The 16,355-nt window shown below is 27.3% G+C and overlaps 1 protein-coding gene across 7 annotated transcripts in view; it reads right to left on the bottom strand.

Annotated features, from left to right (window-relative positions):
• Cda5 (Chitin deacetylase-like 5) overlaps window positions 1-16,355 on the bottom strand; it is a 105,779-nt gene that overhangs the window by 18,952 nt on the left and 70,472 nt on the right. For all 7 annotated transcript variants that reach the window (XM_088190401.1, XM_088190400.1, XM_088190405.1 and 4 more), the window contains exons 3-4: window positions 1,673-1,877; window positions 1,377-1,605 (exon numbers count right to left, since the gene is read on the bottom strand). In XM_088190401.1, coding sequence (XP_088046527.1) covers window positions 1,377-1,605; window positions 1,673-1,877 — 434 coding nt within the window. The remainder of the gene's footprint in view (window positions 1-1,376; window positions 1,606-1,672; window positions 1,878-16,355) is intronic.

Here is a 16,355-nt window from a genome sequence, read left to right as displayed (position 1 = left end):
ACATATTAAATTCATTTATGGTTAAGATTTGAGCTTATGAATATTTTAATTGGAAATTTGTTAAAAGTTGCTTATAAAGTGATAATTTAAAGTATATTTATTGCTATAGTGAATTTTATTTTTTATTTTTCATTCGAAAGTATATGCATTATTTCGGTAAATGTTTTTATGGTATGTATAATTTTTTATATGAAAACCAGTGAACAGAATTTAAAACAACGCTCAATTTTACTGAATCTTTATAATATGTTTTTCTTCCAAAATGTCATTATATAATACATTTAACTATACGTCATACAAACTCCTGAGTTTAGTATCATTTTTATTATTTAACTATTATCTTAATAATTATTTCAACATATAATAAAAAAATGTTATATAGAAGTTTTTAAATAAAAAAACTAATAAAAGATTGAGCTCATTGATTCTACTGTCATAGATTTCAAGTAAGGATCGAATACAAGTGGATTATTAAAACAAGATCCATCTCAGAACATCTCAGAACCAGATTACTCGAACAGTGCGAAAAGAATGAAATTAAGTCAGCCATTACTATCAAATTTTGTGGGAAAAAAATCGCTCAATTTAATTACCACAAATAGTGCGTTTATTCGAGAATTCATCTGACAAAAGAGAGCATGAAATTGATTATAATTTTTTGATGGTGACAACTTGAAAAATATCATTAGTAAAATACATAATCTTAAGGAGTCGGATTCTCGCTTTAGTTTGACTATGTAAAATATACGAGTTGCAAAATATAATATACTTAATTATCGCTCACAGTAAAATAAATATTTTCAATTGAGAACTAGTCTTCATATCAAGAAGACGTGATTTTTCTTAAATCCGAAGGGTTATTGAGAGCCTTTTAGAAGAATTCATCACTGTGTTTAAAACCGACATTGTGGCAACAACAACTGATACAAAATTTAGATAAGATCAGGTAGTAAATCATCTAGGCGTAATAAGCGTTTTATACCGAAAAGAGGATAAATGTCAAACAAATAAAAATTCTGTTAAAGGGAACCATGACAACGACAAACAAGAAAGTGACTTTGAAAATGTTAAAAGTACAGAAATTCAAACTGAAAAACTAGGTTTGAAATCTAGCTTTAATAATGCCCTAAATTCAAGTAGTAAAATTATAAAATTAATTCGAAAAAGTCTTCGCAAAAATAAAATGCAAGACAAACAAGGAGATTTTTTTTTAAATTACAGAATTTCATTATAAAATCTTAGATTGATTTTCTGCGAGTTCTGAATTGCCGAGATTTTATTGATTACAAAAATCTAATCAACTTTTCTATGATTTAACGAAAAATAACCAAAGTCTTGAGTCTCGGAAATTGATCAAATCTATTTATATTTGCTACCTTAACGATTTCTTGGTGATTGATGTGTGTCGGTTGTCCTCTAGATGTCACTATCGGGTTTGGAGATACTCTTGGAGGTGGTGGCGGTGGTTGAGAGATAATCTGTTGGCGAGTCCTTGGTGCTGGTGAATGCGATTGTGAGACAGGAGCAGCGGATACTACTTCAGCACTTTCAACGCTTACGCCACATCCTACGTTTCTCGGCCAATCGCATGTTTGAAGCTCATTACTGTAAATTAATATATTGTAAATGCTCTGAAAATTTCATTAAATAATTCAGTTTTTTTTCAACTTACCTATACATGAGTCCTCCTGTGCATGATTCTAAAAGGGCTCCGCCAAAGACGCATACGTAGTACTGCGTGCAATCTGAAGGGTGTGGGTAGTATCCGAATTCTTCAGGGCAGTTAAAGCCAGAGTCTCTCTTGACATCTGCTGCTACTGGCACACTCTTGATGGGCCCCGACCTCCGTCTCTCCGACGCTTGTCCCAAAGCCAAACCTACAAAGCAAAACGGTTTCCGTTAGAAGAGCTTCCTCACGAGCGTTCCGCTCAGTTCTCATAATAATTGCTACGATGCTGCGGCGTTGTATGTTATGCAGCCACCCACGTGTAATAAGAAATTCAGACATTTTCCTCTTTCTCACGGAATAGTGTATTGGCGCGTTTTCACGCGAACGCGAGAAAGAAAGCGTTTCTCTTTTGCGCGCACGCCAATAAAACTCTTGATGAAAACTGTTCGTTATCACTGAGAGAAGAAGTGCGTTTCGAAGCGAAGCGAACGTGATGCAATTAATGATGCGTTCAGAAAGTTTGTCGCACAAGTTGGTGTACGTGTTAAAACACGAGTTCCGCGTGTGTGTGCTCTTGAACGTGATTGTGTGGAAAATATCTCAAAGGAAATTAAACTAGAACAATGCATGACACTTTGGATTAAGAAGATTAACTAATCAAGAATAAGGAAGTAGCATGAAATACGATAATATTGAAACATCATTTTTTATATATAATGTAATTGTTTAAAAATATTTATATCTTAATGCATTTTTCTGCTTTTAAATATTTTTTTATATTAATTAATTTTTTTTTAAAAATCTGTTTTTTTAATTTATAATTTATTTAAATTGAGATTTTTTTACAGTAACAGTTTTAATAATAATTTGCATTACTGCAATTTTTAACAAGGTTACGGATCAGACTAATCAATAAGCTCTATTTATAAAACAAATTTTATGTCAATATGATTTAAATTACGACAGTTATCCTGTCCTCAAAAACTTATATATTTATTTTAATTTTATTTTTAAAAGTTTTTACTTTCTTTAAACATATATTTTAATGAGTTTTTTATCTTTTAAAATAACTGCAATTTTGTCAAGTTGTTAACAAAATTAATTCTAAGAACAAATTTTATGTCAATATGATTAAAATTGCGACTTAAATGAAAAAAATATGTAAATAGTTAATTTCATATTTTATTCGATTTTAACTCTTTTTTTTAAAGGAGCTACGATTTTTTTTATTTTTTCTATAGCTGCTATTTTTAAGCATAAATGGCAAATCAAACTAAGGAAATTAGCCTAGATTTTTACGAAATATATTTTTATAAAAAGTATTATGTCGATAATAAACTTTAAATAAAGTAAAAATATATAAATTTTTATGTTCCATCATTATTTTAAAATTAAATAGTTAATTTAGAAGATTTTAGACAATTTTTTCTTTATTTTAAAAATGTTAGGTTTTATTTTAACAATTTATGATATAGTAAAAACCTTAAATAGTTCATTTTTATAGTAGCAAAATAAAAGATATAGTCTAATCTCCTACTTGTAACATGTATATTATATCAATGTAGTTGAAATAAATTCTTCGATATGTGAACTATTATATACACAAGTTGTAGTTATTTTTTTAATTAGTTTTATGTCAATATAATTTAAACTACAGCAGTTATGATTTACTCAAATTTTATTAAAAACAAATTAAATCTATAATGCAAAAAAATTATTTTAAATCTCTACTTTTTTCATCAATTTTTATGTTAATAACATAAACCTAACAAAAACCTACATTAATGATAAAAAAAATTATGAAAATGCGCATTTAATTTTAATTACTATATTAAAACACTTTTCACGGCATTACTTTTTTCTCATATTTATTTTTTTATTAATTTGAATAGATGCCATTTTGAAACAAGTTTTTTATTTTAATATGTTAATATCTAATATTTTTTAACGGAGTTACAGTTTTTTTAATAATTTAAATAACCATCATTAACAAATAACTGACTGACAAATTTAGCCGTGATAATATTAAGATCTAGTTTAGCAATAAATTTCATATAGATTTGATTATAACTATGACAGTTATCGTGTTCTCAAATTCTGTTTTATACTATGCAAATGACAAATAAATTTTTTTAATAATTTATTTTTTTGAATATTTTTGTATTTGAACTTCTTTAAATTTTGAATTTTGTAACTCTTTTAAAATTTACTTTTTTGAATTTTGCAACTTTTTTAAAATTTATTTTTTTGAATTTTGTAATTATTTAAAATTAGTTTTTTTGAATTTAGTAATATTTAAAAAAAAAATTTTAAACTTTTCAAATATATTATTTTAAAACATTTTTTATTCCAGTGCTTTTTTCTCTATTTTATATATACTATTTTTGTGACTCATATTATATGTTAAAAATTTTGAGTTTTATTTTAAGTATATTTGAAAATATGAAATTAATATTTCATATTTTCAAATATACTTAATATATAATATGGATTCACAAAAACAGTTTTTTTGCACAAACTTAAAATATTATAGTATAATATATACAATATCTCTTTACAAGTTAACCAAAATTTAACTAAAACGAAAAACAATGTGAATTCTTGTGAGATGTAAAATTAAAATTGAACAAATTTGTATTTGTATTTGTATAAAATTGAAATGTATTTGTAGCAATTTAACTCTATTTGGTCCAATTATAAATTATCTGGATCTACTACAACTCATTAGATTTAAAGGTGCACTCTTATTAAAAGTAAACATTTCATTGTTAAAATGCTTAATATCTTATATTTAAAATTTAACTATAAATAGATTAATTCAATTATATTTGTTTGCTCTTAAAGTTGTTATATTATATATTTTTATATATAATAAAAATAAGTTTTAAATTTATTTTAATTATACACATGTATTTTTTAATAAAGACTTTAGTTATTAAATATATTAATAAATTTATGGAATTGTTATTTTTTTCCCACCTTACAATATTTATTAAATAAATATTAGTATAATCTGATATTTTTTATATACAATACTAATAAAAAAATATTTTATTACATTGCTCAATATGGTACAACTATTTAATTATAAATAAGGTATGATCAAATTTTTTTATTTAATATTGATAATTTTGTAAAATGATTAAATCTCAAGTCTGTTGTGAAACGATATATGCGTCAAAGTATCGAATTTTTTAGGTCAATTGGATGTTACAAAACCAGGAATATGTGAATTATCATAAATGACTTAATAATTGTGTGTAGTTTAGCACGTAAGAGAAAACATGCCTGCGGATTATGTTGCATTTTATGAACGAGAGGCGTTTACAATATGTATATAGACACTTAAATATAGAAAGTATATACAGTCTGAATATGATGCATATTGAGATAAAGCGGGTATTGTTTGAATCAGATCTAACCTATGATAAGCCCAAGGTTGACCCAAGTAGATGGAGCCTTAAATTCCACTTTCACAAGTCAAGAATTTCAGAACAACGTCCCTTGGTTCTATTAGGACATTGAGGATTTTTTTATCACAATGTTTTCAAGTACGATCACAAGTAACAAAGGCCATTGAGAGAGACACTGTATAGTTTTTGCTCGGAGACAGGTGCCGTTTTGAAATCCTAAATTGGGGTCACATTATATAATTTCTAGTGTGTCGGCTAATGACTAAGTATAACACATTATACGCTTAATTGACACTAAAAGAGTTGCTAAATTAATCTCGAATGCAATCTATGCTAATAGCGTTTTTAGATTTAACGTGTTACGTCAATGGTTTATTAATTGTTCACATGAATCGAATTATATAGTGCATTCAAAACGAAACTGCATTAACATGTGATCGCATCTTATAAAATTTTTATTAATTATATCAAAATATTAAATGGCGATTTTTTGACTGAGCTTCTCTTAATACGGATTTCGTGCACATAAGCGAACGGTAATAAGATCGTGCTCGCAGAAAATTATAATTTTGCAAAGACACCAAAGCTTGCGACATTCTCATACTTTGTGGGCGTAACTCGCGGAGGTATTATGCATTAGATTAGATTACACAGCGTGTTATGTTTGTATATTAGCATCTGCAGATCTGATAAATGGCAGTTATTATTTCAATCACGTTCGCGATATGGGCACAATCACGCTTTATTGCGATTTTTTAGTCTTGAGAATCAAGAAAATTCATTTAGCTAAACAACCACAGACACGATCTTATTCTGAGGTTATCGAGGTTAAACTGTTCAGACCTCTAACACCGGACATTAACTTTAATACACGTAATTAAATATCTCACGTAACAGTTGGACCTTTACAATTTTTTGCAAAAATCTATTATTATTATTTATATATATTTTATGATACGTGCTCATATTTAGAAACGTGGCGTCAAGGTTATCGAATTCAATGATTTGGAACGTGTTCTTAAACGACCTCAGGAAAAAGTGAAATTCGGGCATTTTTTTTTATTCGCATATTGTGTAATATTTGGGTTGTAGTTGTCGAACTTGCATGTGAATAAATCTATAATACCGATACATTTCGCCCAAAATATAAGACAATGGGTGAAAGTTTCGATGAATCGAGATGATAATCGGAATGTGATGTATGTATGTACTGTAGAGGTTAACAAGCCATAAAATTACATATTAAACAAAATCTTATCAAACGAAGACTACTGTATCATTACATATGTAAAACTTCACCACTCACTATATTTATATAAAAAAATTGTATGGGGAAAGTTTTTAATTGGTGTTTTTTCGGGTCAATTTAATCAATAGTGAGATACTGAATTTAATAAGTACATTCATTGTAGTGTAAATTAGAATATTAAGCGCATTTAAAAGGCCATTGTATTATACATAATTTCTATATAATATGATTCTGGTCTGAAGATGTAAGTGCTTGTGTGTGAGAACAGCTTTAAATTTTAAAACTTTAATCTCTTCGTCTGGGTCTTAGAAAATGTTTCCATGTCATCAGCATAACAAATATTTATAAAAAGCTAAGATAAAATTTAAATACGAGAAGACCCTATAGATTTTAATGATTAATTTTAATTTAATGTAAATTATTTGATTGGGGTGAAGATAAAAAATAAATAATTTTTAAACAAATATTTTTTGCACCTGGAGTGATTTTTTGAATATGAGCTTTAGAGGTATAAATTAAAAAGAGTAGGGTAAAGAACACATCTATGTCTGACACCTCTCTGCATTAAAATATTTTCATCCTATCATCTAGCCCAGTGGTCGGCAAACTTATTAGCCAAAGAGCCAAATATGTACATTACAACGATTAAAAAAAAAATAAGAGCCAAATATATTTATTAATTTAGCAAACCTTTATTATAATTTTCCAAATCAACACAAAGACGTTCGAATTTAGAGCTCCATATTTCCTTGTTTTTTAAATCTGGTGCGAATGCCCGTGGATATTTGTGCCAGAGCCGCACTTAAGGGGCCAAAGAGCCACATGCGGCTCCGGAGCCGCACTTTGCCGACCTCTGATCTAGCCCAATAGAACTTTTTCAAAATCTATGAAGCAAATATTAACAGGTTTACGAACTTCGTAAAATCTTTTTACGTTTTAAATTAAGCTATAATGTAAGTAATTTTAGTATTATATTTGCGGCAACTTTAATAAATCATTAAAAAAACTTAGATTCATGTCTTATAAAGCAAAAATATTATAGATGTATTTAAGGAACAGTCATTACCACATCTTTAAATTAAATATCATTCGATTAAATATAAAAACATAGTGAAACATTTACAAGAAAAACGTGAACCAAATATTGTTGTTGTGATTTCATATCAACGATCGTGCAATTTAGATTGATTTATATCCATTTTACTCAAGACTCGTGACCATGACTTTATAACAACATATAACCATTTTGCATGTACAATAAGCTTAATCAATGACACGCGTTCCCTTTGACTTAAACCACTCACGACCAGCCACTGTCAAAATGCCAAATCTTTCGCAATCACTGCTTTCGAAAAAGCATCTTCGATTTTTCACTTTTCGCAAGAAACCCTCAGGCGTTTCCAAAACAAAACCTCACAAAAATAACAAGACCTCAGACAATCTTCTTGCACTGCTCTCAGTCACGATCCAATCGTTAACACCGATCGGAAGAGCTCGACTGCGAATGTGTTCTAAATTCCTACACGGGTCATCATCTTCACAGCTTTCATAATCATAAGATAACCGATAGTTACGCAATACGTTGCCCAAAGTTCCGGCATAAAAAAGCGTTCGATTGACACGAGATTGCGAAATTTTTAATCGATACCGTTAATCAACGCTTTAAATGGCAATTGTGTTTTTGAAACTGGATATAATAATAATATGCTGTGAGAGGTATAAAATTTTCGTGTCATGTAATGCCCCCTATGCCGGTTGACAGTCACGACTTTTCAGCCGACACCGCAGGGGCTTTTTAACATGAGCAAATTCCGACTGCGAGAGCTTTCAACTTTGTGCTCAATCTTTAAAGCGTGCATTTTAGCAGATTTTTATTGAGCTTTACAACGTGTATAAAAGTGTTTTTATACACGCATTAAACTTTCGCAATTAATTTTGGTGCAATATTTTACATCGCATTGATAAGTCACACCTCATTTTTGCCGGGTGCGCAATAACATATATGTTTAAAAATTAGATTTATTTTAATATGTTAATCTATAGATAGTCATATTATTTTTACAATACCTCATAATATTTGGTAATCTAAAATAAATGCCGTTTTTTTTTGTATATTAGTTTTAATAATCAGTCGAGCTTTGACAGTTAAAAACTGAGTACATATTTTGTTTAATCTGTATTGAAGCAAAAGCTGTACTAAAGATAATTTACATTTTATTAAATACTTTTTTGTATTGAAATTGAATAAATTGATAGGTAATATATCCGAGAACCTATTAAAAAAGCTTTAAATATTTATTGAATAACCTGAATTGATAATATTATCTATTTAGACACTAAAGACTATTATTGTAATATTTACAGCAGTCATTAAAATTTAAGAAACGAAAGAAACATTTTTTTGTCTGATGCAGAAAAAACGATAAAACTAAATTCAGTAGCAGGTGAGTATTTTTTCTATTTCAAGTATTTTTTATCTATAATATAATATAATAAGAGCAAGAAAAATAAATTATTCGATATTCATTTTATGTTCATACTGTATTTGCACATATTTTATTTTAATGTACATATATGTTTAGTTAAATAAGTAGTAAATAATCAGCAATAGAAACATTTTCTTGTAAAAAAATGCAAACTGGTTTTAACCAAATTGTATAATCTCTAGATATAAACATTTTTAATTAACATATTATCTTTGCAAATATTTTTATTTTAACGACAATTTTGATTACTATTCAAGCTTTTAGTACATCTTATGTTTTAATCAAGTGTAAATGATATATATGTAATTTCTTACACATTTCCACTTAATTAAAACATGATTCAATCACAAAAAAATTTAAATCAATATTATAAAGTTTTTTACACCTCATGATACAAAAATATTTTATAAAGAGTGTTGTATTCTAGGGTAGTTTGCTATATAATATACAAAAAAATTATAAATAAGATAAACCACCTGTTTTTTATATATGTAAGATTAACATAAAAAAATATCGCCATACAAGAAACGTTTCCTCGAACTATTATCTTTAGCGTGAATTAGGTATTTCTAAATAAATATATAAAGCGTTGCGTTTCAATGAGCCAGGGATGTTAATAGTTTTGAGCCAAATCAGACCGTAAATTTTTGTTGGTCGTAGACAATGGATCGATACCAAGGGTTTGACAAAAATATTGATTGCCGGGCTCCCATTGCGCCGCATTCGTCAATCCTTGGCCGGCCGCCCCATTGAAGTATCTACCATACATCGGATACTGCAGCCCTCACGCCACATTCATTGTTTGTTTATTTAAATAAATGGCTTGAATAGAATCATCGCCGGCAACCCAAAATCGCGAAACATTTAATAAATTAAAATTAATAATATAATTTTTTTTAAATTATTCTATAAATTTAAAATATTTATTACTAATAAATAAAAATATTGCTAATCTAACATAAATGATACAAAAAATTAAATTATATGAACAAAAGTTTCATAAAATAGCGATAAGTCAAAATAATTATTAAGCAATACATTTGTCGGGACCACACGTAACCGTTGCGATGGAGTTATTCTAAATTATAAAACTTGTTAAGAACGTATAATATGCACTTTTAAATTAACTTCTAAATTAACATAGATTAAACGGTATCCATTAACAGTTTCAAAGCACTCGAAAAAATAAATGCATTCTATAGAATGACAACGTTACCAAATTATCACTATTATATTAAAACAATCTAAAAATGTATTAAATAAACAATAACAAATAGTCTGTTTCCGCCCCGAATCATCACATTGGTTAAAGGACCAAAGACTGGAATAGACGTTGGACTTTCTCAATTTAAAAAAAATATAATGTAAGCCATACTGAATTATTTTTTTCATATGTATCACTTCGCTATCTACTTGAAATAAGTGAGAGTTAAGCTGAATTCGACCAAAGCGGAGCTCAGATGAAAAGACTTATTTTCCTACTAGCTAAACATATACATGAATTTGAAGTAGCACAATGTGTATATATTTTATTTTATTATGAATCTAAATACAATAAAAACAGCTAATGTGAGAAGTCAAACACTAAACTGAAATCAAAGTATGTAAGTATGTGACATATATTTTGATAATTATACTGTTTATTACAGCTTACAATTGCCATAAATCACTATGCATGACCTGGTTCGATTTTATTTTAATTATTGATTACGATATTTTAATTATATAATAATCAATAATTTTAATTTTTGAAAAACATTAAAGTCCATGTAGGATTCGAGCCCAAATCTTTCAGACATTAGTGACGATTGGTGATTTGGTAATTTATTTTTATTAAAACAGGTGATTATGTAAAAATAAACGCATACAACATATAAAATATAATATCAACATTTGCATTATTAATTATGATTTTTAATAAAAATATAGATGAGTCATAGTTTATAGAGTTTTCATGTCCATAATTAATAGTAATGCTTAAAATTAATGATACTATTAATACTCTTCCTGTATCGTAGGTTTAAATATCATATATGAATAATGATATAAACATACTTATTAATTATCCATACACACTTTAATCCTGCTACCGCCCATATTGAAAATATAATACAATAATGACATCCTTCACTGTTAAAAATCAGTGGGTAGAACAATTCAATTACATCTTGACCGTATGAAAAATATTAACAAAAAAACATCCATTAAGATTTAGTTCTCCACATCTAGAATTCTTAACAAATTATAGCTTAGGTATATATGAAATAATACTCTACAATGCAATTTGCAAGAGCGACTCAATTTACATGGTAGATATTATAATTTGCGTGGATAACTTAGGAATCAAAATCCCACGCTGTGTTGCATAATAAAGGTCTTAATGTATAACAATAATGTTATGATATTATTAATATTTAGGTACAGATTGTAATTTTGCTTTGACCGTTACAGCAATGCAAAGTAATTCCGTGTTTAGTTTTTTCTTCTTACAATTGTACTGGTAATACAATAGATTTTCCGACTGTCTATTACGACAAAACAACAATTTGAATACTTCAAAGGGCATAGCGTAGGCGCAGTAGAAGCTGGCTGTTGTATGAATATGTAATAGTGTTAAATCTAAGTTTCTCAAAGTAAGATGGAATTTACACCTTTGTGTTGAGAGTTATTACAAAATTGTTTAATTTTTAAGGCACGATTTATATATAGATATTCGCAGTAACAAGCGTAATTATGACTGAATAAAGCATATTTAATGTGTATAATCTGGCATAATAATATTACGTTTCGCACAATAGTCGATCAAGGTCGATTTTCAATTAATATGATGATGAAATCTCATATTTTTTAATTGGAAAATACAGAAAATATTACTATATTTATTGATTTAAATATTGTTATTATTTTTTCTTATGAATATGCAATCAAAATAGATAATGAACGGTTAAAACTGTATTAAAAGATTACAATGTAAATTTTGTGTTCAATTCTTCCTCCACCATTCCTTAAAAAAAAATACTTGGAGAATGCTAATATTTTCAATATGACTATTTAAATATGCGTGTTTATCTTTTTGACAATTTTAATAAAGCTCGTATAATTTAAAGTTTATCGATCTTTATATTGAAAATAAATATGAAGGTCGTTAAACTTTATCGCCATTTATATTCATTTGAATCGTGTGGGTTCAACAGGACGTAGGTCAAAGTCCTACAATGCCATATAAATTCTCTCCAGAACCAGTATATTTATGGTTTCGATGTATCCTGTTGTCAATGATATTTTATAAGCGATCCTGTTGCTCTCGATATAGGGTTAAGCTCGCGTGGGCTTTAAAAGCTCCGGGCAATCATTTATAATTTTAATTTCAATAAATAACTCATACATTGTTTGAAAATAAATCAAGGAAATACAAATATAAATACGTCCGACTTGAAGACAAATCACCTTAGTTCTTAGATCCTTTTTGTAGAGCAATGATTGTTCCGCCCACAATGCGCCAATTTAGAAAAGTCAAGATCAGATCGATTTATATAGAAATTAAGCAACACCTCCACATCTGAGGTCAAAAACTACCGTTGTTGTTTAATTGCTAAGTTCGATGGACGGATTTTTGAGTGGGTGTCCACAAGAACAGGATTTCCCACAAACATCCCTATTTTTACATGGATGGGTTCAAGCGAGTTGAACCAGGTTTGTGAGTCACGATCTAAGAAGTAACCGCCTTTAAAAGACAATTGGCATTCAAGGCACGGTCATCAATTTTGCGAGATTTGCATGTAAGGTGATCTAGTTTTGTTCTAGCGCTTATAAACTGTGTAAGATCGATCATTTTGCATATAAATATGACATGAAGACAAAGAAAATCCTTGAGACACGACCTTACTATTTTTTTGCTTTCGATACAGTTCTGTTTATAACAATCAATTTTATTTTATATATTGCATAACGCGCGATTTGTGGTGCTGTATTAAGATTTTTATTCCAAACATAATCACAATATGGAAAAGTTTTGCGCCGCTCTCATTGTGCACCATTATATAAATAATAAATAAGAACAATCGTGACTGAGGCAATTCAATCGATTCCCATAAAAAGAAATCGTTTCGGATTGTTGAGAGGGAACGCGTCTCGGAAAGTGCCGATTTTGGCATTAGAAAAATGTTCGTTTTGATTGCGAAGAATTATGCCATCGAACGTAATGTTGCAGAAGAACTTAGCATACATAAGTTTAGTATAGCTTATTTTGAAAGTTATACAAAACGAATGTAAAATTTGCGCCATAATAATAGCACGATTTGCGATTTTTCTCATAATAGTGTTTCTGATATCAAATAACTTCTTAGTGATGTATTTATTATATAATAGTATTTATAAAAATATATTATTAGCATATTTTATTTAAAAATTAACCAATAACATATATTAAAAGAGGAATAAAACTAAATTAAAAAAAAAAATACTACGAATTGATTTATAGATTATATTTTTAAAATTTCAAAATGAGATACTTTCGTTGAATGACTTTTATAATTTTCTATATTTTATTGAAATATTGTTTCTTAATATACGTTTAGTAAAATCACTTAAACTAAAATATAAAAACATAAAATAATCTCTATTCTCCTCAAAAATATTTATGTTGTTTTAAAATAATGTTATACAAAATATTATTTTAACCAAAATTGCGTGATTAAAAATATCCTGAATCATTAAATGTATATATATATATATATACATTTATTTTTGATAAATTGTAGTAATAATACTAGTATTCAAATATTGTCAATTTTTATTATCATAAAAGCGTAATGATGTTTTATTGTATTTGCTAAAAAATATTATAAAAAAACATTCAAATCTCTATGGTGCAATTAAAATTATTTTAGATTACGCAATTGCTATACTTTTATATATTATAATTACTACATGATTGATTTTCATAAAAATTGTATAAAATAGATATATAAATTAAAAAATAAAATATTGCATTTTTTATAATAAATATTTATGATGTTTTAAATTATATGCTGTTGAAATTATTTTTAATGTTAATTCTTGATGAATTTGGGTCTATGATTTCATTGGGATAATGTTTTTTTTGTATTTGTTAAAAAATAATATACAAATTTTTGTGCTATAATTAATAATATCTGAGATCTTATTTTTTAAACTAATTAATCGACCTTATAAAATATTGTTTTCAATAAAGATTATTTAACACATGATATAAGTTTATAAAATATTGCATTTTTGTGTTAATAAATCTATGTTATACAAATTAACATTAAAAATATAATTACGCAGTTAAATGTAGCCTGAATATGTACTTTTTATTTGTTTTTAATGTATTAAAATTCATGATTTTATAGGGAGTATAAAATCATAAATTTTAATACATTAAAAACAAATAAAAATTGCTTCTGGCTATATTTTAAATTAGAAACATACAATATTTCATAAACTTATTTCACATTTAATTGATCTTTATTGAAAGCACTTTTTAACTACTATTGAAAGCTTAATGTTGTTTTGTTGTATTAGCTAAGAAATATTATATAATAAAATTATCTCAGATTTAACAATTGATATACATTTAAATATCTTATTATAATTACTATATAATTGCTATAAATTTGATTTTATTAAAATGTTGCATTGAATAGAGAGAAATTAAAATATAAAATAATCACATAAAATCATTTTCTTTAATAAATAATCATGGTACCTTAAATTGTGTATTAAATAAAATATTAATAAGAGAGTTATTAATACTAACCAATTTTTAATGACTTATTTTATTTATTATAAATAAATTGGAATTATTGAATTTATGATGACATTGTTTACTTTTATTAAAAACTTAATTATGATTTATTGTATTAGCTAAGAAATTTTATTAAAAATTTCTGTGGTGCAATTAAAAATATCTTATATAGATATACTTATTAAATTAAATATTGCCTATAATTTTTTAATAAAATATTAAAGATGTGTTACCATAAATTATTTTTTAATAATTATAATTAATAAAAGAACTACTCACTTAAGTGCAGCCTAAATTATTTTTATCAAATATTTCTTAATTACCAATTTTATTTAATTAAAATTAATAGGTATGGCTGATTTCATTGAAATATTATTCATTTATATTAAAAGCTTAATGATGTTGCATTGTACTTGCTACAAACAGTGGCGTAGCTAGGGTATGTGCCGCCCAGGGTGATCCTTAAAATTGCCCCCCCCCCATACATTTTTTGTAGGGTCATAAAATCAGCATTTCTTAAAATAATAAATTTGTTATTCGTGGATTTATATATGCTTAGTGCATTCAGGGCTAAGAACCACACTAGACGATCCCATCGCGAAAATGGCACCCCCAAGCAAGTGCCGCCAGGGGCGGCCCGCCCCCTCCACCCCCCATAGCTACGCCACTGGCTACAAATTATAATAAAAATCATTGTGGCGCAATTAAAAGTATCTCAGATTTTACAACTGATACTTACAAATATCCTGTTACATTTACTTTTTGATTTATTTTGATAAAATATTTATTAAAATTAAATTATATCAATAACACTAGGATATAATTACATATAATATTGACTGTTGCAATTTAAATTTTAAATTATATGTATGTAGGAAAAATATTATTAAAAATAGAATTGCGAATTAAAACTACTGTGGAGCTACGTGAATAATTACTATAACATAAAAATATTTCTATAGTACTTTTATTTTATATCTATTGTAGTAGCAATTAATATAATAATCGAAACGGCAAATTTAAAGCACATATTTATTTTTCTAGGCTACTTTTAAATGCGCCATCAATAATTTTTCTATATTTAGAACATATATTTGTTACAAAAAAAAATGTTCAAATAAACAAGTACTTTACATAGTAAAATTATAGTAATTACGATAACATTTATAAAACTTTATAAGTGCATAATAAAAATATACTTAATGTAGCAATCAAATGTGCTTATGTACATACTATTATAATATTTGATTATGCAATTTACTATTGCTTTTATTAAATTATATATAACTAAGATCAATCAGAGTGAAACGACAAAACAATCGATTTCTCTACGCAACACGACGCACAAAAAAAATCTGTCTCCATACCCATTATATTATTAATAATAATCACATTACCAAATTCATATCCCAGATCGATTTATCTAATTTCGTAATACGATTTCGTGCGACAAAACCGTTATTGTCGTTACAATAGATTTTGTTAATCAGTTCGTGTGCCATTCAGCCTCGGCCGTGCATTTAAAGATTTCGACAAAAGTCAAGCACGCGTGACACGAATTGATCTGATTAATTGTCGGATATTATGGGTTTTAAAAAATCGGATTAACACTTTTCAAGTGTTGCAAACGGAGACCACGAAGGGCATAAATCACAATATCAACTTGGATTAGGGTCGATGGTTATCGTTTGAGAACACGAAATCAGACTATTAAATATTTAGGTCTGCTTAGAGCAAATTCTAAAAATATATTCACACGAAGATGCTCAGA

The sequence above is a fragment of the Plectrocnemia conspersa genome, unplaced genomic scaffold (assembly GCF_051122295.1).
Source record: "Plectrocnemia conspersa isolate PC_06_02 unplaced genomic scaffold, ASM5112229v1 ptg000008l, whole genome shotgun sequence".
NCBI classification, from domain to species: domain Eukaryota; kingdom Metazoa; phylum Arthropoda; class Insecta; order Trichoptera; family Polycentropodidae; genus Plectrocnemia; species Plectrocnemia conspersa.
The sequence above is the reverse complement of the archived record's forward strand: the minus strand, read 5'-3'. Positions and strand labels throughout refer to the sequence as shown.